Raw genomic sequence first — 24143 nt, 5'->3', positions numbered from 1 at the left:
AACTATTAATTTAAAGTCCAACAGTTTTTTTTAAAGGAATTCTACTATTAAACATGATTTTTAAGTTTAAAAAAAAATGAAGTTGATATAATGCAGACTGATGGCTTCAGCAGATGCATATACCATTGATTAACAACATCAGAGCTCACAGTAGGTTTGTCTTCAAAGGTTTATAAGTTATCATTAATAATCAATTGCCCTACGGAAATAATGAATGGTATTTTTTACTTCCGGAACAAGAATGTTGTGCTGTATTGCAATGTCCACATTGCTAGGCATATGGAGAGGACTTACTTTAAATTGATGTTTGCACAGAAAAGCATGTCATTCAGGAGGAAGACTTTGCGCTCTTTAGACTTGAGGACTTGGCCCTTCTCACCATAGACGGTCTCAATCAACGTCTCACACAGAATCAACTGCTTCTGATCTGAGTTCAGCTGCTGTTAAAAAAATTACAATTTTAAAAACTAAATGAATATATCTACATCATGACTCAACATTTGCATCACCTGTCTGTCTGTTTGTATGTATCTACTCTTGAGTTTAGGAGACTTCAGAATATTTAATCATCTTCCTTTAAATAATTTCAATCATTCCAGCTCTAATACCCTTGAAAGTATACCCTGCATATCTGAACAAATCTACAGAGGTTTGAGTGATGTAATCTTGGGAATTTCAAAAACTGGTTAGCAGTAGCTTATTTGAATTTGAATGTGAGTGTTAGGGGAGGTGGGGGCAGTGAGAATAGAAGGTATAGACTATATCAAGGACTATTCGTTGGTTTCAGAAATTGACGTCTTTGTCCCTTGAACATTTCCTACTCGTCCTCGTGGTGGCGTAGTGACTCGCCTTAATCCGGGTGGTGGAGGACGAATCCCAGTTGCCTCCGCGTCTGAGATTGTCAACCCGCGCATCTTATCACGTGGCTTGTTGAGCGCGTTGCCACGGAGACATAGCACGTGTGGAGGCTCCATGCCATCCACGGCGGCATCCACGCTCAACTCGCCACGCACCCCACCGAGAGCGAACCACATTATAGCGACCACGAGAAGGTTACCCCATGTGACTCTACCCTCCCTAGCAACCAGGCCAATTTGGTTGCTTAGTAAGCTTGGCTGGAGTCAGAGAAATGATGTTAACTGAAAGCCTGATTTAAAGAATCCGGTAATGATACTGGAAGTTCTAATTCCATTGCTATTGTTTACATCCTTGAAATGGTCTATAATAAAGATTACATGTTCAAGAGTTCAGACAAAGAGCCTGACTGCTGGTAGAACTTCAGCGGTACAAATATTGGCAGAGCCATTTAAGGGAAGACACTAATGCTTTTGCTATTTCAACAGGAAATAATGGAGCAACAGTAATATAGGTGAAAACGTTAAAGGTTTTACATCACCACAATGACAGGAAATCATTCAGATTCTACTATTAACATTTCTTAGTGTATAAATTTTCCTCATGAAAGGTAAAAAACCCAATTAAATCACTTGGTGCAGTTCTCTGTTCTTTTTTGACATATTTCTAATTGAAACAAGACATTTGTGCAAGACATTTCAAAAGGTTTTTAACAGCCAAATGGCTTTAGTTTACATCTGAGTCATGAATCATGATTTGCTATTTGCTAGTCAGAGGCAGGTGGTATGAGGAGGAGGGGACAATCTCGTTCTATAGAGCATTTTATAGGACAAAAAAGAAAATTGTACACGCCCATGAGTGTAGGATGAGTCATCAATATTTGTATAATTGTATAATATCTGTTTTCCTGGTAGAGAGAGACTGTTCATTTTAAAAGCATACTTCTCCTCTCTACATCTATATCTAAATGCTGTCCCCAGTACATCTTTATGCTAGTTTTCTTAAAGTCACAAAACTCTCATTTTGATTTCAATTTTGATTTAATAGGTGCCACTTAAATTACATTCAAGTAACAACCTGACCATCCTGGCAAGGAAAAAGCTATTTTCCTAAAAGAGAAAATGTGGAAATCGCAGTAATCATTCTGACAGCTCATCATGTCCTGCCAAATTAGTTTGTAAGCCAAAGTATTACGTTGTTGGCTTGCTTTGAAGTGCTCTGGTGGGTGCTTGTGGTGTGGTGGACTCTGACCTTGCTGAGGTTTCGGTCACTGATGCTGCGAGCGAGCTGTTGGATCTCAGCGAGCTGCTCTGCCAGCCGCTTCTGCTCATTCAGCTTCTCGGCGAGAGTCTCCAGTTCAGTGAGGGCCAGCTGCAGTGGCAGTCTGTCCAGATGCCCCACAGGAGTATTCTTCAGCATGTCCTAAGGAATACACACACACACACACACACACACACACACACACACACACATATATATATATATATATGCGCTTATTCACTAATTACTATTTAATTTAGCCACTTAGAATAGAATAGAATAGAATAGAATACAATAGAATAGAATGGTCCATGACTAGGCCAGTGAAACTTGTTACAGGTACAGTTTTAAGACATACATAGGACAGTGTGTGAATGTGCAAGTCTGCATAATGTGTGCAATGCACAATACAATTTAAACAAAACAATAAAAATTACAGCATTTACTATACAAACAATACTGTACATTACCTTACAATGTGCAATATTCAAAACAGTGAGCAATATAAAACAGTACACAGTAGATTATATTTCAACCCCTCCCCTCCAACCGCCTGGCTCCAGAAGGAAAATATCTGAGAATGACATTTCATTTTGACTTTATTAAACATTTCTGTAAATGTGCTAGTTTAGCCATTTCAGCTAATTTTCAACTGTAGTCTTAAGCAAATCAATTAAACAACTAGGGCACTTTACAACCATATAAGGCTCCCTATATAGGCCCAAACTCATATGTCCCTGATACACAGCCTGTAGTGACAGCACCCAAGAGACAATATGCAAATTAAGTAACTGAATGTAAGAATGATCTAATGAAAAATCAATCTTGACAGAACTGGGCTTTTGCTGCTGTGGGAAAATAGCTGTCTTATATAAGTAATCAGCATCCAAGTCATTGGAGGCATTGAGGGAGAGGGCTATCACTAGTGCTCAGGTTTACATATTTAAACATGTTGCCTATGCAGTCATGTCATATCATGTCATGGTTTTGATTGTAAGCACGTCATGTGTGGGTTTGATGTTCTTTACTAGCACTCTGTCTTTCACTTCCCCACACAGAACATTCTGAGGAAATTCCACCAAAATTAAATTTGTTCCCCTCAAATTTAAATTTCTTTGGGTCATGTGTTTTGTGTGCATGTGTGTGAATTTAAAGGAGTAGTGAAAACCCAAAAATTAGAATTCTGTCACCATTTACTCAACCTCATGTATACCTGTTCCAGAAATTTGGAAGAATGGACAGGTTGTTGTTGTTGTTGTTGTTTTTATGCAGTTCTGTAAAAGGATGCAAAAGCACCATAAAAGTATCATTGCAGCAGTCCATATGACTCGGGGTTAATAAGTATTCTAAAGCCATACAATAGCTTTTGTGTAAGGAACAGAACTCACTAGCATCAGGAGACTTTACAGTATAACACATGAGTTGTATAGACTACATTTATGATATTTTTATGGTGCTTTTCTGGCCTTTTTGAAGCTTGAAAGCTCCAGTCCCCCTCCTTTGTAGTTCACATTTTCTACTTTGTGTTCAATGGAAGTAAGTCATACTATTTTGGAGTGAAATGCAGGTGACTAAATTATGACAGAATTTTCATTTTTGGGTGAACTACTCCTTTAAAGGAATATTCCGGGTTTAATACAATTTAAGCTCAATCGACAGCATATGTGGCATAATGTTGATTACCACAAAAATTTATTTTGACTCGTCCCTCCTTTTCTTTAAAAAAAAAGTAAAAATCTGGGTTACAGAGAGGCACTTACAATTGAAGTGAATGGGGCCAATTTTTGGAGGGCTTAAAGGCAGAAATTTGAAGCTTATAATTTTATAAAAGCACTTACATTAATTCTTCTGTTAAAACTTGTGTATTATTTGAGCTGTAAAGTTTTTACAGTCATTTTAGGGTTTGTTGACATTACATCGTCATGGCAATGAAATTGTGTGTCTTGTGGCTATATTTTTGAAATTGTGAGTATTTTAACATTCAAAAATTGGCCTTTATTCACTTCCATTGTGAGTGCCTCACTGTAACCTAGATTTAGCTTTTTTAAAGAAAAGGAGGGGCAAGGGGGCCTGGGGAGCTCAACGAGTAAAGACGCTGACTACCACCGCTATAGTTCGCAAGTTTGAATCCAGGGCATGCTGAGTGACTCCAGCCAGGTCTCCTAAGCAACCAAATTGGCCCAGTAGCTAGAGAGGGTAGAGTCACATAGGGTAACCTCCTCGTGGTCGCTATAATGTGGTTCGCTCTCGGTGGGGTGCATGGTGAGTTGTGTGTGGATGCCGCAGTGGATGGCATGAAGCCCCCACATACGCTATGTCTCCGCGGTAACGCACTCAACAAGCCACGTGATAAGATGTGCGGATTGACGGTCTCAGACACGGAGGCAACTGAGATTCGTCCTCCGCCACCCGGATTGAGGTGAGTCACTATGCCACCACGAGGACTTAGTGCATTGGGAACTGGGCACTCCAAATAAATTAAAAAAGTTTTTTTTAAAATTTAAAAAAGGAGGGGCAAATCAAAATTACTTTTTGGTTAATCAACATTATGCCACAAATGCTGTCGATTGAACTTAACATGAATTGAACCTGGAATATTCCTTTAAAGCTTTCATAGTACTAACCTGAAGCAGGAGAATGAACTGAGGAAAGCGCTGGATTGGTTTGACCATCAGCCCATAAAGAGTGATTCTGTCCACACTGGATGCCTGCATCTTCTACAGTCCAGTACAACACAAGAACATGTATACAATAATAACAAGCCGCAGTATCCTTATGTGTTTTCACCTGCTTTATCATCTGCAGATGAAAATCATAAGTCCAATGACTTAAAAAGGGAATAACATGCCAGTCCTCAACAAGTCAAAGAATTTGAGATAATAAGGGTTAAGGGTTTTTCCAAACCCCAAACTCAAAGTATGTGTAACAGCACAGTTTCCTTAGCAAGCACAACAAATTAAGCTTTATATTGAGGAGGGACAATGAACAGTTAGTAGCAGAATTATGAATTCACCTTGAGAAACTCTAGGAACGCTGGCTTGGACATACAAGCTTTCTTGATAAGAGCCATAGCATTGGTGAAGTTGTTGACATAATCACTGTACACATCTAGCACCATTGACTTGGAAAACTGGAAGAGATGAAATAAGGCTCCATTCAGTGGCATACACAGACAAAATATAAGATCCATGTCCCTAAAGCCCTGTTATAGTACAATCTTTTCCTATGCTTTCATTCCTACCTTCAATAGTTATGGAAGGACTACTGACACTATTGCTTTGGATTTTACACATAAAACTATCTCAAACAGAGTGTGCTTAGCTTTAGGGCACAGCCTGGGAGATGCACAGGAAATAAGTGTAGTTTAAATAGAACTGCTGACTATACAATCTCCTGTTTATCCATCTGCAAAGGATGATCCTTCAGCACAAACGTAAAAGAAAGCAAGTCATGTTGGACTAAATTTAGACCATTACACAGCTCAACTGACCTGTCACTTAGATTAACTTTGAGCTGAAGTGTAATTTCTGAGCCACTAGCATCCATAGACAGAATTGCAAAAAAAAAAAAAAACATTATAAGGGATGACTTACTCCTTGTCATGCAAAATCTACAGTACACTTTATCACGTGTTGGAACATGAACATAAAGGGCATATTTGAAGTCTAACAAATCAACTGGATCAATGCCATACAATTAAGCAATGTATTATTTTAAATAATAGTAATAAAAAAACAAAAACAAATGTGAGTCAAGGCAATAAAGTCCTAATCTTCATAAGTGCAAACAACCTGCTTCTTTTAAAAATTGAAATGTGTTCAAATTTGCTATTTGTTAAAGGGATAGTTCACCTAAAAATATAAATTCTCTCATGATTTACTTACCCTCATGCCATCCCAGATGTGTATGACTTTCTTTGATCTGCTGAACACAAACAAAGATTTTTAGAAGAATATCTCAGCTCTGTAGGTCCTTACAATGCAAGTGAATGGTGACAAAATTGTGAAGCTCCAAAATCCACATAGGGGCAACATAAAAGTACTCCAAACGACTCTGGTGGTTAAATCCATATCTTCTGAAGCGATAAGATAGGTGTGGGTAATAAATGGATCAATATTTAAGTCCTTTTTCCTTCACTTTCACTTTCTCCTTATTCTGTTTTTGGTGATTCACATTTTTCATGCATATCGCCCCCTACTGGGCAGGGAGGAGAATTTATGACAAAAATTGACTTAAATATTGATCTATTTCACACCCACACCTATCATACCACTTCTGAAGATATAGATTTAACCACTGGAGTCTTATGGATTACTTTTTATGTGGTTTTTGGAGCTTCAAAATTTTGGCACCCATTCACTTGCATTGTATGGACCTACAGAGTTGAAATATTCTTCTAAAAAACATAATTTGTTTTCTGCAAAAGACAGAAAGTCATACACATCTGGGATGTCAGGAGGGTGAGTAAATCATGAGAGAATTTTCATTTTTGGAGGAACTATCCCTTTAACTTATTAATGGCTATAAATCTGACATGTCCAAAGTGACAAGGACCTAAAGCTTTACAACACATCAGAAATGGAATGTTTCAGTAGAACAACAGGAGACGTACAGAAGCTACAAAGAGGTCTCCGATTTTCTCAGTATTGTCCCATTCTGCTACACGAGATGTCAGAGCAATCTGAAACATGGAGTGACACTGCAGGATCTCCTTCAGCCTGTAGAAAATAGGCTGGATCTTCTTTACACTTAATATCCGTGGCTCCGCCTCCATTAAAGGCTTCTTATACTCCTGAAATACAGTTGAGGTAGTCAGTATGAATCACTTTTATGTTCAGATTTTGTAGTGGTGACAAATAACTAATTACTATTAAAAACTTTTTTTTTTTTTTTTTTGGTCATTTTATTTATCTATTCCTGTTGTTAACAGAATATTCATTCATAATATTCAACGGGGTGTAAGAATCTATTTTGTATTTGTCTTTCTCTTTTGTGAAATATTGCTATTTTTGCCCATTTGCTACCCGCTTTGCCACTTCAAAAATAAACATTCCTCAATTTTGTTCTTGCTTTTCAACATTTTCAGTTAGAGAAAAGCTATTTGCATACATAAGGAACAATGTACTGTATATTCAGCCAGTCATTATTGCAAAACAAACCCAGCTAGGGTGATCAGGACCTCGACATAAAGATTTTACGATAATGATTTTTTTTTTTTCTGATTTTTTTATTTTCTCCCCAATTCCCAATGCGCTCTAGGTCCTCGTGGTGGCGCTGTGACTCGCCTCAATCCGGGTGGCAGAGGGCAAATCTCAGTTGCCTACACGTCTGAGACCGTCAATCCATGCATTTTAACACGTGGCTTGTTGAGTGCGTTACCGCAGAGAAGTAGCGCGTGTGGAGGCTTTACTCTATTCTGCGGCATCAACGCACAACTCACCACGTGCCCCACCGAGAGCGAGAACCACATTATAGTGACCACGAGGAGGTTACCCCATGTGACTCTACCCTCCCTAGCAACCGGGCCAATTTGATTGCTTAGGAGACCTGGCTGGAGTCACTCAGCACACCCTGGACTCGAACTCGCGACTCCAGGGGTGATAGTCAGAGTCAATACTAGCTGAGCTACTCAGGCCCCTGATAATAAATTATTAATGTTATTAATGAAATTAAATTATTAACAGTTATTTACGAATAGATTTTATGACTAATTTTGTGGTCATTATTTCAAATATTCTATTAAATATTTGACCAAACATTTGAATGCAAAACACTGCTACTGGCCAATCAGATTCAATAATTTCAGAGAGCAGTGTAATAATACAAATTTTGTGATTGCTACATCTAGTCATTACCTATCAGCTGTTATGTCATTACTGTGTCACTCACCAGCAGGATCCTCTTGAGTGAGTCTAAGTAGCTTCTTTCACTCTGGATGATAGAGCCAAGAATATGACGCCTGACAATCTGTGACATTGAATAACATCAATAAGGAATAAGGAATTTGAATTCAAATATGTTAACTTTATCCAAACCTTAGGCTTCATATTTATAATTAAAATATGCAAAACTAGCACACATCATTGGTCTGATTTTAACAGAAGGTGAGATTCTCACACATGTACACACATGAACATGCACACACATGCACCTGTTGGTTACTGAGCCCCTCTGGCATGGGAGAAAGTTGAGGTGGTGGATGCTTCAGTTCAGATACAGTCACATCCAGATATCCAGAATCGTCCTCTGTGTCATCTGCATATTGACAGTAAAAAGCACAGTTAAACTCCTCATCCCCATCGGCTTCACAGACCATTCCAGCATCTTCCATCTTGGCTTAGCTCCTCTCTGTAGGTCAACTCAATCCTGCAGCTCTGAAATTAAATATCTGGTGATCTTCACATAGGGCATCCAGTGCCTGCCGAGAGCTACACAGTTCAGTTGCTATTTAACATATCTTGGCTCAGAATGATTCAAAATTCAGGACACTTAGAGAGACATAGAGTTTCTAGTATTTGTTTCTGTACTGTTCCCTACCAGGTGACAGAAAACGCCAGACATGAACAAGAGGAAATGAGAGTCAAAAGTCAAACCTGCACAATCTTTTTTACTCAGGAAGGACACTTTGCGCATCATGGCTATTTTCGTCTTTTCCAGTCCATCCTTCGCGCCATTCCTAGCAGCCTTCATGAGCTGCTGAACCTAGGAAAAGAGAAAGAAAACATTAAAAAGAGGACAGTATGGAAGAGAATTAATCAGTAGAACTAAAAGAGAGTGATAGGGCAACAATAACATATCAAATCCTGTTTTTGGGTCAGTGCAAATCCTCAAGGTCCCTCTCTGCTCAATTGCAACACACTTGCAGGATTTTACACAGTTTAATTTTCTTTGTACGAAAAAACACATGAGCATGAGGGGTTACTTACCAACAAGCTTTGAAGCTTGTATGAGGGTTTTGGTGAACATTGTGGATATTATGGATGCTTCTAAATCGACATAACTTAGATTTAGTCTAATGTGCAGAATAACACTGATTCTTAAAGGGATAGTTCACCCACAAATGAAAATTATCTCATGATTTACTCACCCTCCTGCCATCCCAGATGTGTATGACTTTCTTTCATCTGCAGAACACAAATGAAAATCTTTAGAAGAATATATCATCTTTTTTGGTCTATTCAATGCAAGTGAATGGGTGCCAAAATGTTGAAGCTCCAAAAAGGGCATAAATGCAGCAAAAGTAATCCATAAGACTCCAATGGTTAAATCAATGTCTTCAGAAGCAATCTTCAGCCACTCTCCACTGTAAACTTTCACTTACACATTCTTGTTCATGTGTTTTTGGTGATTCACATTCTTCATGCATGCTGCCCCCTACTGGTTAAGGAAAATTATTTCTAATAATTACCAAAAAAGGACTTAAATATTGATCTGTTTCTCACCCACACCTATCATATCACTTCTGAACACTGGAGTCGTATGGATTATTTTCATGATGTCTTTACGTGCTTTTTGCAGTGTCAAAATTTTGGCACCCATTCACTTGCATTGTATGGACCTACAAAGCTGAAATATTCTTCTAAAAATCATAGTTTGTGTTCTGCAGAAGAAAGAAAGTCATACACATCTGAGTGTCTGAGGGTGAGTAAATGATGAGAGAATTTTACATTTTGGGTGAACTATCCCTATAAGAACCAGGACAAACAAGCTACAGAACTGAAAAAAAGGTTTAGGTATCATGGAATTATTTTGGATCCATTTATTCAACATATTCAAAGGTAGTCCCCTGCGTTTGGGTGCAACCTCCTGTTTCTTCTTTTGTTTAACAAAATGTGTGTTTTTCACTCAGTATGGGTCAACACCATCAGAAACCAAATTAAATAATATTGACAAAATAGTTTTTCTGATTTTCAGCTCCATCTATTGAGTTATGACCGGTTTAGAGTTTACAGTGTTGACCAAATAACCATATTTCGCATTATATTATTATATTAAATGCAGTAGCAATTTTGTTACTAGCTGCAAAATGAACCTACTTAAAAAACCCAAACAATTTCTTTACAGTTTGTGTGATGGAGTGGACATTTCATGGTTGTGACACTGAAAATATAAGCACAATCACTTATAAGTTGTGGTTTTGTTGCATGTCTCCAGAATCAGTGAATACTACACATCTGCCACTGTAAAAATGTACCTTACTATCATAGCTTTGTTTGAGTTGGCTGACATCTTGTGCCCCTAACCGCATGGCTAGCTCACGCCTGGTCTGGAAACAACGTTGCTTCAGACGGCGCACATCTGGAGAAATCTATATCCATTACCACAAAGCCATGGCCACAGGCAGTGTTGGGGTTTGTTTTAAAACAGTGCATAGAAAAAGATGGGGAAAAAGTACAGGAAGTGGGAAATCAATGGGTTAAGACAGAGAGAATGATTGAGGGGTGTGAAAAACCCAAGCAGACAGTGATGACATCAAGGCCAACAAGAGAGGGAACTGAGGCAGACATAAAAGAGTGAACAAGACAGCAAGACGAGAGCTTTAGCCTCAGATAGTGTCCATTTGTTTTTACGTTACACCAACATTATACTTTAACAGCCCTTCTACTCACACATTAGCCCTTAAACAAAAGTACACTTGTTCTGATTGTATAAGGCCCAGTCTGTATGCTCTAGTAAGTCTAGTGAAGGCTTTCTGTACCTGTTTTCATGCGTGATGTGACACATCTGTGGATTAAGACCTGATCCTCTGCATGCATCAATAAACATTAACTAGAACAGGAACAGGGTAAACCCGGCAAGGAAAGAGAACTGAAAGAGACTGAGTGGCAAAAAAAATCTTTCCCTATTTAAACTCAGCTTTATAAAAAGCCGTCTTTTACAGATCCTTTTTTCGCTTGTTTGACAATGACTTGTCATGTGTAATGATTCAGAAATATTGTAGGGACTTTTACTATTACAGAAAACGTGAGGGTTTACCAATGGGCATCCATTCGCTCCTTTTGACAAAGGAAATAGCTATTTATTTTAGATGTTCCAATTAAAGGAATGTCCAGCTTCGATACAAGTTAAGCTCAGTTGACGGCATTTGTGGCATTTCGTTGATTACAATTAAAAATAATTTTGACTTGTCCATCATTTATTTAAAAAAAAAAAGGCAAAAATCACATTTACAGTAAGGCATTTACAATGGAATATGGATAAATGCTAAAATACACATTGTTTCAAAAGAATAGCCACAATAAATAAACATTATACATGTTAACATAGTTTTAGTTGGATTAAATCAGGCATTTAACGGCATTACAGCATTTACCAGATAACAGGGTTTACCGGTAATACATTGTCATGACAACAAAGTTGTAATATTGGATATAACTTTACACAAATAAGGTTAGTGCGTGATTTTATCACACTAGCTATGCTTTTGAAACAGTGTGTATTGTAATATTTATGGACTAGCCCCATTCACTTCCATTATAAGTGCCTCACTGTAACCTAAATGTTTGCTTTTTTTTAAATAAACGAGGGATGAATCAAAATAATATTTTGGGGTAATAAACATTATGCCACAAATGTTTTCGATTAAGTACTTCTATTGAACATGGAACATTCCTTTAATGAGCTTAACAATAAATAGATTATGCAATATACAATAGTTGGTTCTAAACCCCTAATCAGAATGGACAAGTTGCGTTCCAAGAGTTCCGATATTTAGTACAACAGCACTGGGACACCTCACTGTTTCTATCAGTCCGCTTGTTTTTGTTTGCAGCATTCCAGACACACTGTCAGACTGTGTTGTGCAGCAACATGCCAAATTTGATCCAGATTTTACTTTTTTTTAAACTGTTATAATATGCGGAACAACAACAGACAAAAAAGCTGGCCATGTTATGTCTACAATTTAAGTTACTGGATATTAACTTCTTGTTGTGTTAAAGAAATAACATGCTCACAATCATGCTGTTGTACTGAATATCAGTCTTGTCTTATAGCTGAATCACTGTTGTGCTGAGATTCAGTAAACAGCAAGCTTGCTTGCTTGCATGAAATTGCTTAAGAATTTATACCTTATTACGGGTGGGCTGCTGAGTCTCACTGTCTGACTGCTCGTCATAACTCTCAAACTCACTGGAGCCCCAGCCATTGTCTATCAGTGCAGATTTGCCAGACCTCTGCACCTCCTCATAGATCACGTCATCCTCTGAACAATAATACAAAGAAGTATGTGAGGTACCAGGTGAAAAGAGGAGCAACTCTAGTTTTAAGGGTGATAACAAATCATTACCTGCATTCAGTGACAGATTCTAGATAAACTGGTGACATTATTGACATGGATTACAAATGATTGCTTGAACATGACACCCAAGTTCAGACACTGACCTATATCTGGAGGAGTGGCGTTCTCACTGGGCACATCATCATAAATGACCTCCGAGCAAGCAGGATGAGCTGGGTTGACCCTTAGTTGTTCTCCTTCTGACTCAGAAACAGCTTTCCCTAGAGGAAAGAGACATAAAGGGTTATTCATTTGTTATGTGTTCATCCACAGAAAAGCTCTATCACATAAAGAATAATGTGATTATTAGAGAGGCTTAATGGAACTGTTCAGAAGATATTTTAAAGGAATAGTTCATCCAAAAGTGAAAATTCTCTTATCATTTACTCACCCTCATGCCATCCCAGATGTGTATGAATTTCTTTCTTCCGCGGAACAGAAATTAAGATTTTTATAGGAATATTTCAGCTCTGTTGGTCCATACAATGCAAGTGAATGGTGGCCAGAATTTTGAAACTCCAAAAAAACACCTCAAGGCATCTTAAAAGTAATCCATAAGACTCCATTGGTTAACGCCATGTCTTCGGAAGCAATATAATAGATGTGGGTGAGAAACAGATCAATATTTAATTTCTTTTTTTAAATAAATCTCCACTTTCACTTTCAAATTCTTCTTTAATTTTTTGCCTATTTGTATTCTTCCTGCATATTGTCACCTACTGTTCGGGGCTGGTCAAATGTGGAGATTTATTGTAAAAAAAAAGGACTTAAATATTTATGTGTTTCTCACCCTCACCTATCATATCGCTACTGGAGACATGGAATTAACCACTGGAGTCGTATGGATTACTTTTATGCTGTCTTTATAAGCTTTTTCAGCTTCAAAGTTTTGGTCACCACTCACTTGCATTGAATGGACCAACAGAGCTGAGGTATTCTAAAAATTTTCATTAGTGTTCTGCAGAAGAAAGAAACAAATCTAGCATGGCATCAGGGTGAGTAAATAATGAGAGAATTTGTATTTTTGGGTGAACTAATCCTTTAAGCATTTTCTAAGCACAAACAACAAAAAAGGGGTGGGATACTAGAAATTGGGCAGGACATTGGGTTCGAAATCTTGAAATACCGGTTTAATATTTGCAAATGTAATTTGAAAATCATTCAAAACTTAACTACCTTGCTCAAACGTTGGAGCATGGCACTAGCAATGCCAACATCATTGTGGGATTGATTCCCAGGGCAGGGAACACACAAACTAACAAAATGTATACCTTGAGTTGCTTTAGATAAATGTGTCTGCCAAAAGCATAAAATGTAACTGTATTAAGCTCAATACAGGTTGGGAAACTGAGCACAAATGGAATTATTACTGATCAGCACAGAAAAGCATCCTAATAATCCATTTGAAACAGATTTGAACTTGCAGATTCTGACAACAGAAACACAAAATAACTAACTCACTCTTACACAGGAATGGTGGATTGACAGTACATACATTTTTCTCTATTGTGACAGTGTGTACAGATTTGTTGACAGGATCTTTTTACCTAAAGATGCTGCCTGCTGAGTCTTCCTCATAGGAACTTAAAATACCTCAAAGTGGAATGTTTTCTAAACTGTTCAGGTCTTTGGCCTGCAAATTTGAAAGTTATACCTTCATTGCTGTCTGAGACGTCAGAAGGAGATCGTTTAAATTTGGAAAACACATTAATTAGAAGTGGCAGATAGTATAATTCCTGTGACTTTAAGGAATATTTCAGGTTAAATGGGTTAAACTAAACTGTTTGGAATACTTCTTTAATGCTGCTTTATAGATAACAGTGATTGTCAGGCAGTGTGATTTTACACGTATTTAAATGTTTATATGCATGTTTTGTTACCCTGAAGAAAAGGCACAAAGATCTAAAATGGTGCAGCACTGACAGGGAGAGAAGAGAGGGAAATGGATGCCAGGCAGAATCCTCATTACCAGTCATTGTATGACAAGAAGAGACTGTATTTACAGCATCAATACAGTGCACTACAATAAGGCTATCTATAGCCTAAGGTACTAGGCCCTGGATGGCAAATGATTCCGACAGTCTGAAATAAAACTGATAGGGTTGTCAATCGTTCTGAAGGAAATGCAGATTAGGGTTGCCAGCTCTAACTATGTTCTATACAAAGAAAATCCAGGTATGCTCAAAGCCAAATACAAATACAGCACAGGGTTGCACAGCTATTCCTACTGTCCTGGGGAAGTGTACCTTTATGCAGTCGCAGAGTGAGCTCTGAAACCACACTGAACCATTCTCGAGATTGAACCGGTGCTGCACACACATAGCAGAGACATCTGCTGCTTAACAGCCAAGGGACACATCTTGAAGTCACTTCCGTTATGACCGATGCTGAATTGCTCATCATTTCTTGGCTTCAGTTATTAAGACTTCTCCAAATTATGCCAAGTGATTGTTATATAATATATTTAGGGCATGCACTTATTTTTTCCATTGCAGATTGCACAATTTAAAGGGATAGGTCACTCAAATATGAAACCTGTATGACTTTTGTTTCTTCTGTGGATCACAAAAAAGAGTTGGTAAGCATAATGTTAGCCTCTGTCACCTTTCACTTTCATTGTATGGAAGTGTTTAACCCGTAATTTAAATTTAGAAATATTTTTGGTTTATTTTTTTTCGTGTTTGAATACATTAATTTAATTTTTTTAAATCAAAATCGACTGGTAGAAGCGAAGTGTGTGCTGATCCAATTACTGTTAATACTAGCCATGATTTGTGTGTCAGTAGATGAAAATGATTAATAATACTTGTATTCACTATAATTTAACTGAGCGTACATGCAAATTCAGAAGAGAATCACATTTTCTATGCGTATTAAAGGAGCATGTTATTGTCATAGAAATATGCCTGGCATTCATCAAGAATGCAGTAAATGTAAATTTTATATTCTTCTAATTCTTTGCATAAAGTCCATTTACACTACCAACTTCTTATGAATTTGTTGTCATTGTTTATATCGCTGGTGCTTGACAGGGTATGGACTACAATAGAATGCAGATGGTGGAAATCCCCAAGAAGAAACTCAGAATTCAATTGCACTTAATCCAGACAATTTGCGCGTTACACAGGTGATTTCGCCAAACCTACTTGTGCCTAGACTTAGCGCATGCTTGCACGAAAATACCAAAAGTACATGGCCATGCCCACTGACTTTGCGCTTATGGCACAGCACTGCACTTAACGCTAGCACTCTTAAATCTTAAAATAGGGCCCATTATCTAGACAAAGTCTGGCTACTTTAAAAAAAAAATTATATATATATATATTTTTTTTTTTGGTCACTACATAATTCTCATATCTCCAATTGTGTTATTTTTGATTACTTTTGTATTCTTTTAAAATATTCATAAATGAGTAGGTGTGTCCAAACCTTTAACTGGTAGTGTAAATTAATTTAAAAACTTTTGACATTCATAACCACAAGAACCGGTAACCCTAATGTCCAGTGAACACAACACAAAAGTTGTCAATGGCATTCAACAAGTTTAGCATAAATTCCATGAATGAGACAGAATCCTACAGTGCAGTACCTTCATAAATGTTACTTTTTTTCCAAGTGCTTGCAGGTTCATCAGTCATTTGAGGCTCAGCAGAGACAGAACTCCTGAAACATCACAAGCATGCTGAATTATTTGAATACTGTCCATCCATATACATACACCAAGTATGTGTATGTGTGTATGTATGTGTGTGTGTCTGTGTGTGTATGTACGTATGTGTATAATTATTTTTATTTTTTATTATTATTTATGTCTTGCTGCTGTTTTTGTATTGTTTTTGTATTGTTGTACACTGGAAGCTCCTGTCACCAAGACAAATTCCTTGTGTGTGTAAGCATACTTGGCAATAAAGCTGATTCTGATTCCATGTTTAATCTTATCAGACACTGTTTTATTTTGAGCACATCACATGACCACTAGATGTCACTAGTGCCAGAGCAAATTGCTGAATAACTTCTGTTCACAAAACAGGTCAATAATCAACCCTTGGCTGAAACTAGAGCGCTTACAAAACTAAGACAGAATGTTTAATACAAGAAAGAAAAAAAAACACTTTAAACAATTTGCATATGAGTATTTATAGTATCTATATCTCTGTGAAATTCCAATCAATATGTTCAGTTGGAATATATTAAAAACTGAACACATTACACAAAAAAATCAGTCATAAAATCAGCTGTGTGCATTTACAAAAACAATCCTTCTTACCCATCAGGAGATTGTCTGGCCACCATGTCTGCAGGAAAAAAAAGTAGGTGGAATGGTTTATTAACAATAAACTATAGGGGGTTTAATAGTCTTGGGAAGTGAACCTCACCTCTGACAAATCTTACAATATGTTTGTTTGACAATAGGATTACATTTTGTTTTTTCTTGAATATTAGTGACAAACATTGCAGGTCATTGAGTCACTCTCAGAATCATATACGTATGAGCCAGATTGCATTTCTTACAAAAACATGAAGATCATATTTTTGCTTTGGTGTCTTAATGCAGAGAATATTCCACATGTGTGAAAAAATTACTTACTATAAACTTATGACAGTAAATCTACCACTTAGGGAAAAGTCGTACATAAATATTATGCTTCAGACTAACCTGGGTATGTTGTGTGTGAATTTGTGGCGACGTCTTGGTCCTCCAGACCAGCAGGAGCCTCTCCGTTTACTGCCTGCTGGTAACGGTGTGTGACACTTTTCATAGCTTGACAATAAAGTGCATTTGAGGCCATGCTCCCTTTTATACTCTCTGAATGCTCAGCTTCCACATGAGAAGATCCTGACTCTTTCTCATGTACAAAGTTCTCCTCTGTGTTATGCTCATCTTTACTGTCATCGAACTCAAACTTCTCACCAGTTTCTTCATCTTCATCCCCCTCCTCTTCCTCCTGCTGGTGAATCTGAGTCACACCAGTGACCATTGACTCTGAAATAACAATTAAAGGAAATTTTCCTGGCATCAATAATAATAAAAACTCACTTTTAGAAAATATGAGTGGTGTTTGACCGTTAAAGGAATAGTTGACTCCACTGCGAAAAAGGCCCAGCAGAGGTTGAACTTCCTTCGCCAGTTGAGGAAGTTCAACCTGCCACAGGCACTGCTGATACAGTTCTACTCAGCAGTCATTGAGTCTGTCCTCTGCACTTCTATAACTGTCTGGTTTGGTTCAGCTATGAAATCGGACATCAGAAAACTACAAAGTTCGGACTGCTGAGAGGATTATTGGTTGCCCCTTGTCCTCCCTTCATGGACTGTACACTTCCAGAGTGAGGAAAATGGCTGGAAAAATCCCTCTGGACCCCACTCACCCTGCCCACTACCTATATGCTTTTTGGAGCTTCAAAGTTCTGGCCACCATATCCTTGCATTGCTTGAAATATTGAAATATTCTTCTCAAAATCTTTGTTTGTGATCTGCAGAAGAAAGAAAGTCATACACATCTAGGATGGCATGAGGGTGAGTAAATTATGAAAGAATTTTCATTTTTGGGTGAACTATCCCTTTAAAACTCGCTGTTGTGATCCTAGGGTGTTGCTGATGGTTGCCAGGGTGTTGCTATGCTGTTGCTAAGGTATTTGGAGTGGTTTCTAGCGCGTTGCTAATCAGTTGCTAGCGTGTTTTTGGTGGTTGCTAGAGTGTTCTGGGTCATTACTTGGAGGTCAAATAAGAGTCCACCTCCAAGTCTCTGTGATTTTCTGGTAAATACACATGGCTTGTATCCCTTCTTCAATGTAATTCTAAGGCAGTTTTTTTCAAACGTTTTATTTATTTATCCGCCATGCTAAAATCAAGTTAACTAAAGTTTAATACTTAGGATTAGGGGTTTGTTCAAAATATAAGCACGAGCAATAGTAAAAGTGATTAAGATTCATTGCACTCTCTTTATCTAACCAGCTACATTTGTGTTCCATTATGAAATCAGATTGTAATTCAGAGAGGCTCAAATATGTTTTAAATATAACACTGGAGACAAAACTCACTCCCCAATGAGTCATCAGATTTGTTCAGAAAAACACCCCAAAACTCAGTACAACGGGCAGATGTGGCCATCCGCACCTTTCATCAGAATACTCTTACAATCTATACAGCTAAACGCCATGACTTCCTCACTCTGATAGCACAACATACCACAAACATTGGACACATGGACAACATTATTTGTCATAATAATGGAAACAATCTGTTGCATTCCTCAGAAGTATAAGTCAAGAGTTTCAACCAAAAGGTCCACAGTGTGTTGTGAGCTGACTCCACCGTAACTGTTTAATGATAGCATATATTTACCATTCGTTATAAACTACAGAGTCAAATAAAACATCACATCACTTTTAAGGATTTTCGGCCATTTATATGTTGTTGTTGGAACACTAAGAAACCAAAAGCACAGGGATACGGATTACTGACTCCTCTGCACTGGACTGAGAAAACAGATCATGTGATGAGCAGGATTACACATTTGACCATATGGACTCAAGAGAGAATACTCAACCAAAATCACTTTGCTCTAGAAAATATTTTATATTGAGTTGAGTTGAGTTGTATTATTGAGTTGTGCACATCAGGTGCGTAGCCCAGCATTTTTATGTTTGAGATAATCAATACATGTACTTAATGTGCTGTAAAATGTTTTCATCATTGTTATAACAACATCTTTGTTTGCATCCATTTAACTTGTTATTTCTAATTTCTGTCAATTCGTTTCAACCAAGTGCAAATATGTTTCAAATAATTGAAATTAATTGATCAGATTACAACTTTGGCACTACTTTGATTTTACATCAAGACTTAAGCAACAATAAAATGTAAGTTTTCAATTTTAGAGGGCTGAAATTTCTTACAGTGCTCTTTTCAAATCGTTCCTATGCTCATTGCATATTTACCTTATAAAATGCCATCAGTGATTTACTCAAGCCATATAAACTCACATGACTTGAAAACGACTCTAAAGGTCAATAATCACACAGTGCTCAACTGCTATAATCCCATTATTTTTCCACAGCAAAGCAACAATCGGTTAGAGAGTGAAAAAAATTATTTACCGTGCTCCTTGTCCTTATCCCCCTCTCTCCAGCAAAAGTATGAAAACCTCTTAGACCCTGCCAGGTGGATTTTAGGTGACATTAGAAATTTAAGGGACTGTCTCATGGAAGCGGTCTCCATGGCTGCAGGGTGGATGTGTGTCGAGGGCAGGTGGCATATGGTGCTGTGGAAGAGTTGCTCTGACACAGCATATGGTCAGTTACCTTGAGCGCTGCCTAGCCCACAAGCAGTTCCCCAAGCTCTTTGGAGATTAAGAGGGTAATGCCATATTCCCTCAACCAGATACACAATAGTCTTATACAGTACACAGCTGTGATTTACAGTTTACACATTGTTTTCTGCAGTATAGCAGAACAGGTGGTGTGGGGTCATTATCAGCTCTTGTCATTGTGGTTTCACTTTGTTTGACAACGGAGACACCCTAATGTGTCATGCACTGACACCCTTTGTTTTGGGCCTTGTTTATACAAAGTGTCGTGGACAACGTGATGTCACATGTACCTCCTTAAACAACTTGGCAACACTGCCGATTCAGGGCATGACTAAGTACCACTGGGCTCGGTAGGAAAAAAAAGGTAATAATATGTAGCTTCATAATATGCACTAACCTAGATGGGGAGGGTTAAGAGACTGTGAAGATGCCATGAAGTTAGTCTGTAGTCATGTCTGCACTCCTGCAAAAGAGAAAAGCCTTGTGTTACCAAATTTTTTTCCACAGGCAATTTTAAAAAGGATTATTACAAGGTCTTTAAACATATTTTGTATGAATGGGCAGTCCATTGTGTGTACTATTCACAAAAGTAGCATTTTTAACACCTCACCCCTGGATATCAAAGAATTATGACTACTTCCATAATCAAAGTTTTCCTTAAAGCTGCAGTGTGTTAAAATATTTTCTCCAATCCCAGCTTAATATGCAGAGACAGCTAAAGGTAAGCCATTACCAGGTACATTTTCTCGAAAACTGTAAATACTGTGTCTCTGTTGCGTTATAAAAATTCCTGTTTGTGTTGTGCAATCTGTCCAGCCAGACACAACAATACTGGTTCAACCAATGGCATGGATTGTGGGTGGGACTATCTGTTTGTTCTATTAACGAAAACAGTGTTTATTTCTGCAATTCCGTTCGGTGCCGCAGAAATCACTCACTTTAGTTTTAAGCTTTCCAGAAAAATGCCAGAAAAATGTAGGGTGGGACTTGATTTTATTTATCGGGCATTGACTGGATTATGAAAAGTGTTCTCTATATGATGGGTGGTTGGAGGTTGAAAACTAAGAGGGCTTGGTGATATAACCCAAAAAGTGGTTTCAAAGGCGGACCAAGTTTTTAAATTTTGATGAAAGTTTACGAGGACAAAACATTTTCTTTGGAATAATCACTCACAATAAGACCAGGAACATGTGTTAAGAAGGTACTATAAATAGGCTCAATTTTGATTTCATGTTGACTTTAAACTCTCCAGGGAAGTTCTAGATTACTAAAAGCAGATTGAAAATGTTACATTCCTCCACAATGTGTAGCAGATCCAGGCTTGCCTTACCAGCTGAATCTTCTCACAACCACTCCTCCCACATTTACAGGGAAAGGCTCCCGGCATGTCTCAGAACAACACAACTCAACCACGAGGAATGACTGGAGGGTGATACTAAGAAATGTTCAGAGGAAACTTTAGGACAGGTTCATTTAAAGTGATAGTTCATCCAAAAATAAAAATCATAAGTCACCATTTACTCATCCTCATGTTGTTCCAACCCTATATGACTTTCTTCTGTGAAACACAAAAGGAGATGTAATGCAGAATGTTATCCTCTGTCTCCATTCACTTTCATTGTACTGTATGGAAAAAGATGCAATTAAAGTGAGTTGTGATTGAGACTAACATAATGCCAAACATCTTTTGTGTTTTACAGAAGATAGAAAGTCATATAGGTTTAAAACAAGTACAGTTGAGTAAATGATGATAGAATTTTCATTTTTGGATGAACTATCTCTTTAAGCCATTACCACCTTTGGGACAATGAACTGATGAATAAGGTGTGTTTTTGGATAGCTGATTCCCACTATGGAATACTGCCGTGTTCCATAGTGGGAACTATCTTTATAATCAACTTAATTAGTTAACCAGCATGCTTCACCTGAGAGACAATTCGTACTGACCAGACTCACCAAACAAGAATTACCCAGCATGGAATTCCAAGCAAGATGAGAAATCCAATGAGATGTTGATAAAGTATTGTGTGGAGTTCCTGTTCATCTTGTCTGATAGATAACCTTAAAGCTTAAGCCAGCAATGAAGGTCAGTGTGCATTAATTATTCACTAAAGAGAGGGGCAGGGTCAGGACCAGGCTGAGGCCAGTGAATAGACAAAGGCAAATAGCATCTCTCCCAATCCACAGTGAGAGCGTACCATAAGGTTGAATGGTTGAGAGTAAAGAACTAAGTAAGAACTGTGTGCTTTGGGTCCCTACATGGACTACGACGAATGGCCAAGCTCCCACCAACACCAAGCCTCCTTTCAGACAAATAACACAAGCATCGCCTTGGACACAGGAACAATGACAGAAGCATCTGGACCTCCACACATATTAACTCTTCATGCCCACTCTGTTTACTGTCCTTTTCCCTCTTTTACAATGCTATCTCCATGCAATTGCTGTTCGAGTCACTATTTAAACCTATTCGAAACACTAAACCCCAGATTACATGAAGGAATACCAGCCACTCTGATAAAGCATTGGCCATAGTGGCTGCAGCAGCATCCTGTTTGAAAACGGATTGGAGCGATTTGATTCAAACTGGTCATCTCATGAGAGTCAGCTGATATCAGATCACTGTGTACTTCTGATACAGTCTGAAATATCATGGACAGACCATGAGATTGGCTTGACATACACATGTCAGATAACCTTGTACAGCAACCTGTTACCCCAAAATGAAAAGTCCTCACATCATTTACTCATCCTTATGTCGCTCAAAACCTATGACTTTCTATCTTTGTGGAACACGAAAGAAGATATTTTGAAGAATGTTTAAACAGTTTTTGTCCATTCAATGAAAGTCAATGGGGTTCTAAAAAACAACACTGGACACCATTGACTTTCACTTTGTGTTCCACAGAAGAACGAAAGTCATACAGGTTTGGAGTGACATGAAGGTGAGTAATTGATGACAGAATTTTCATTTTTGGGTGAACTATCCCTTAACGTTTCCCTATAGGATAAATAAAACCTATTTATGTCTTTCTATTTAGCTATCCCTATCTATTTATTTATTTAATGTGACAGGTAGTCATTAGGATTTACACTATTAAAACTGCACAATTATTGTCTCATCAGAGACCAGCCTATTATTGATATAAGATCAGCACTATTTCAGAACCTGCATACACTTTCTCCTTAACTATATGTAGAACATTTTCTTTTATGAGTCCAATACATTCATCAGACAGATTGTTATGACCAGACTGACTATAAATACTCAATTTTCCCCCATCTAAGTGTCAGGCTGATTATGAAATTATTGTGAAATTAACATTTGTAGTTTCATCACCCTCACTTGCCCCCCAGTGAGCTCATATTTTTATGTAAACAACTTATGCAGTACCACATCTTTACCTCTTTTTCCAAAGAAAGACTTACTCGCAAGTCTGGCTATACGTCCCTTAAATGTCACCCTCTGATATTGTCCTTATTGATCACAGGCTATCAATATGTCCATTGTCATCATGTGTGCTCCCATCTTTGCGCAGTGCAGCCATCAGTGAATCTACAAATGATGACACCACTGTTTCTTCTTCGAAAAGCACAGCAATTGTAAAGAGCCCACTGCAATTGTTTTCTTTTAATGGAGGAACAAGTTCTGAGGCTCCCAATGCATGTACTAACCCAGCTTCTCCTACGATTTTCAAACTCTTCTCCCTCTATTCTTTTCCTCAGTCCCTCCCTTTTTCCTTTCTTTCCACTCCCTTGTTCCTGCTGTACAACAGGACACAGCCTCCCTGCAGTATGCAAATGCTCACAGATCCAACCAGCCAATGGCAGATGTTCAGTCCAGCAACCCCACCAATCACAAAACAGCAACTCTTTCAATAGTTCCATGCTGTTGGGGGTAGGTAGACACAGCTTTCCAGGAAAAGGAGACATGGGGGACATTAATATGCTCATCATGCTGCCAGCACTAAGAAATCTCCCAGTCCATACTTTTTCTATGCTGTATTGCAATGATGTCCCTACGAATGTACAAGTGTACACTGTCAATAGTGTGTAGTACTCAAAACTTAGCCACTCTGATGCTTGTGCAGATCTAAACTCCCCCTGAAGTAATTTTTGTACAGTTGTTGAGAATAAAGTGTATATCTGTGTTTCTCAAATGGTTGAAGAAGAGACAACCCTTTTGTTTTTAAAAATGAGTCTTATTTATCTAATTTTTTATTATAAAGAGATTTTTCCTTTTCTGTAGAAGTTATTCAGTGTAATGTTGTTTTATCATTTAATTTTTTTCCCTTAAGTGATTTAATATGTTAGTCAAGGCTTCTTGCACCAAAAACATGAGCATTTTCCTTTCCCTCATTCACCCTGACCCATTAAATTCAACAGACTTTTTTGCAACTTTATCTTTCAAATGAGACGTTAAACCGAGGTCCTGACTC

The 24143-nt window shown here is 37.9% G+C and overlaps 1 protein-coding gene across 3 annotated transcripts in view; it reads right to left on the bottom strand.

Moving 5' to 3' along the window:
* LOC127419468 (rho guanine nucleotide exchange factor 10-like protein) overlaps positions 1-23454 on the bottom strand; it is a 58765-nt gene extending 35311 nt beyond the window's left edge. Inside the window, exons 1-15 of one of the 3 annotated variants that reach the window (XM_051660876.1) lie at positions 23110-23454; positions 20102-20167; positions 17052-17378; positions 16662-16689; positions 15984-16057; positions 12499-12615; positions 12186-12319; positions 8709-8817; positions 8267-8370; positions 8005-8082; positions 6728-6907; positions 5129-5245; positions 4740-4832; positions 2107-2277; positions 295-440 (exon numbers count right to left, since the gene is read on the bottom strand). In XM_051660876.1, the coding sequence (XP_051516836.1) occupies positions 295-440; positions 2107-2277; positions 4740-4832; positions 5129-5245; positions 6728-6907; positions 8005-8082; positions 8267-8370; positions 8709-8817; positions 12186-12319; positions 12499-12615; positions 15984-16057; positions 16662-16689; positions 17052-17378; positions 20102-20138 (1715 nt within the window). In that variant the 5' untranslated portion in view covers positions 20139-20167; positions 23110-23454. Of the gene's footprint in view, positions 1-294; positions 441-2106; positions 2278-4739; positions 4833-5128; positions 5246-6727; positions 6908-8004; positions 8083-8266; positions 8371-8708; positions 8818-10813; positions 10922-12185; positions 12320-12498; positions 12616-15983; positions 16058-16661; positions 16690-17051; positions 17379-20101; positions 20168-23109 lie in introns of those variants that run through there. The other 2 variants (XM_051660875.1, XM_051660877.1) reach the window with 2 other exon arrangements.
* Between the last annotated feature and the right edge of the window lie 689 nt (positions 23455-24143).

The sequence above is a fragment of the Myxocyprinus asiaticus genome, chromosome 28 (assembly GCF_019703515.2).
Source record: "Myxocyprinus asiaticus isolate MX2 ecotype Aquarium Trade chromosome 28, UBuf_Myxa_2, whole genome shotgun sequence".
In the NCBI taxonomy this organism is placed as follows: domain Eukaryota; kingdom Metazoa; phylum Chordata; class Actinopteri; order Cypriniformes; family Catostomidae; genus Myxocyprinus; species Myxocyprinus asiaticus.
The sequence above is the reverse complement of the archived record's forward strand: the minus strand, read 5'-3'. Positions and strand labels throughout refer to the sequence as shown.